Genomic DNA, 1,908 nt, shown 5'->3' on the forward strand with positions numbered 1-1,908 from the left:
GCTGTCCATCTCATTCCTTCTCCCTTCTAACTCTTGCTTCTCTGATTGGTGTCCCTTGGGTCAATCAAGTCTTTTTTTTTTTAAGTTTTGAAAGAGAAAACAGACAAGATTTTCATGTGGGTTAGGAGAGTATTAATCCAGGTAGCAAAGAAATTAAAGTGGAGGAGCCATTTTTTCTGGTAGTTCAAGTGTTTGGAACTGGACCTGAAGTGCTGGGGCCTGGGTTCTAGTGCCAACTGACGATGAGAGAACATCTAGTGCCTTCTAATCTGCAGCAACTGAGACCTTCGTGCCATTCTGCCGTTGGAGGAACCCCCCATGGTTCTCAATGGTTCCCAGGCTGTGGCAGGTGCAGAACATGGGCTCAGATCAGTTTTGACTCATCACCTCCTTTGCCACACCACTGAGGTGGGTGGTTGAGGGGGTGTGTAAACTGGGTGGGCAAACAAATAGATGGGCTTTTCTTTGGAGTAGGAGTGCTGGGTGCAGTTTGGTGAGAAGGATGCAGGTGCTGATGGTTATGAGGTGGTAGAGCCCCACTTGGTTCTGCACACTCCTTGCTCCAGATAAAGCTGGTCGAGAGGCAGCGTGGGAGAATACACACACACACACGCATACATACACACACACATATATATACATATTCACACTTTCATACAAATTATTCTTAATTTTAAAAAGGTAAAACAAAAGCAATGTGAAAATGGGAAACCAAACTGTTGTCTCAGAATTCATTCTCCTGGGCCTGCCCATTGATCCAAATCAGCGAGACCTGTTCTATGCCCTGTTCCTGGTCATGTATGTTACCACAGTCCTGGGGAACCTTCTCATCATCATCCTCATTCGCCTGGACTCCCACCTCCACACGCCCATGTATTTGCTTCTCAGCAATTTATCCTTCTCTGACCTCTGCTTCTCGTCTGTCACAATGCCCAAATTGCTGCAGAACATGCAGAGCCAAGTCCCATCCATCCCCTATGCTGGATGCCTGACCCAGATGTACTTCTTCCTGCTTTTTGCAGACCTGGAGAGCTTCCTTCTGGTGGCTATGGCCTATGACCGCTATGTGGCCATCTGCTTCCCCCTGCACTACACCACCATCATGAGCCCCAAGCTCTGTCTCTCCCTGGTGGTGCTTTCCTGGCTGCTGACTACTTTTATCTCATTATTGCACACCCTGCTCATGGCTCGGCTGTCTTTCTGTGCTGATAATGTGATCCCTCACTTTTTCTGTGACATGTCAGCTCTGCTAAAGTTGGCCTGCTCTGACATTCAGATAAATGAAATGGTAATCTTCATTTTGGGAGGGCTCATCATTATTGTTCCATTTCTGTTGATCTCTTCATCCTATGCACGGATTGTCTCCTCCATCCTCAAGGTACCTTCCGCCAGGGGCATCCGCAAGACCTTCTCCACCTGTGGCTCCCACCTCTCTGTGGTGTCTCTCTTCTATGGGACAATCATTGGCCTCTATTTGTGCCCATCAGCTAATAATTCTACTGTTAAGGAGACTGTCATGGCTGTGATGTACACTGTTGTCACCCCCATGCTGAACCCCTTCATCTACAGCCTGAGGAATCAGGACATAAAGGGAGCCTTGGGAAGAGCCTTTTCAAAGTGGACAATACAGCTTTTTTGGGACAGAGACTCTAAAGATTAAAGTATGTTTTCAAACAGTAGATGTAATATTGACAATGAGTAGTGTCTGTAAAGTCTAGTGGTATCCATGCTAATTCAGCCCTAACAGCACCTCTTGGGTTTTTCCCACATGTCACTAGTGGTGGGTCCATTGTACCTCTTGGGTTTACCACAGTTTCTGGGGGTGATGTACAACAAGACTGACATGTTGTGGACACTTAGAAATTATTATTCAAATTTGAATAAATACCACTCTAACCTTAGTGTTTA

At 46.2% G+C, this 1,908-nt stretch overlaps 1 protein-coding gene across 1 annotated transcript; it reads left to right on the forward strand.

Moving 5' to 3' along the window:
- The first annotated feature begins 741 nt into the window (after nucleotides 1-741).
- LOC116577917 (olfactory receptor-like protein DTMT) lies at nucleotides 742-1,660 on the forward strand. The gene has a single exon (XM_032321707.1). The coding sequence runs from the start codon at nucleotides 797-799 to the stop codon at nucleotides 1,658-1,660; it is 864 nt and encodes a 287-aa protein (XP_032177598.1). The 5' UTR covers nucleotides 742-796.
- Nucleotides 1,661-1,908: the final 248 nt, after the last annotated feature.

This window comes from Mustela erminea, chromosome 18, assembly GCF_009829155.1.
Source record: "Mustela erminea isolate mMusErm1 chromosome 18, mMusErm1.Pri, whole genome shotgun sequence".
Classification (NCBI taxonomy): domain Eukaryota; kingdom Metazoa; phylum Chordata; class Mammalia; order Carnivora; family Mustelidae; genus Mustela; species Mustela erminea.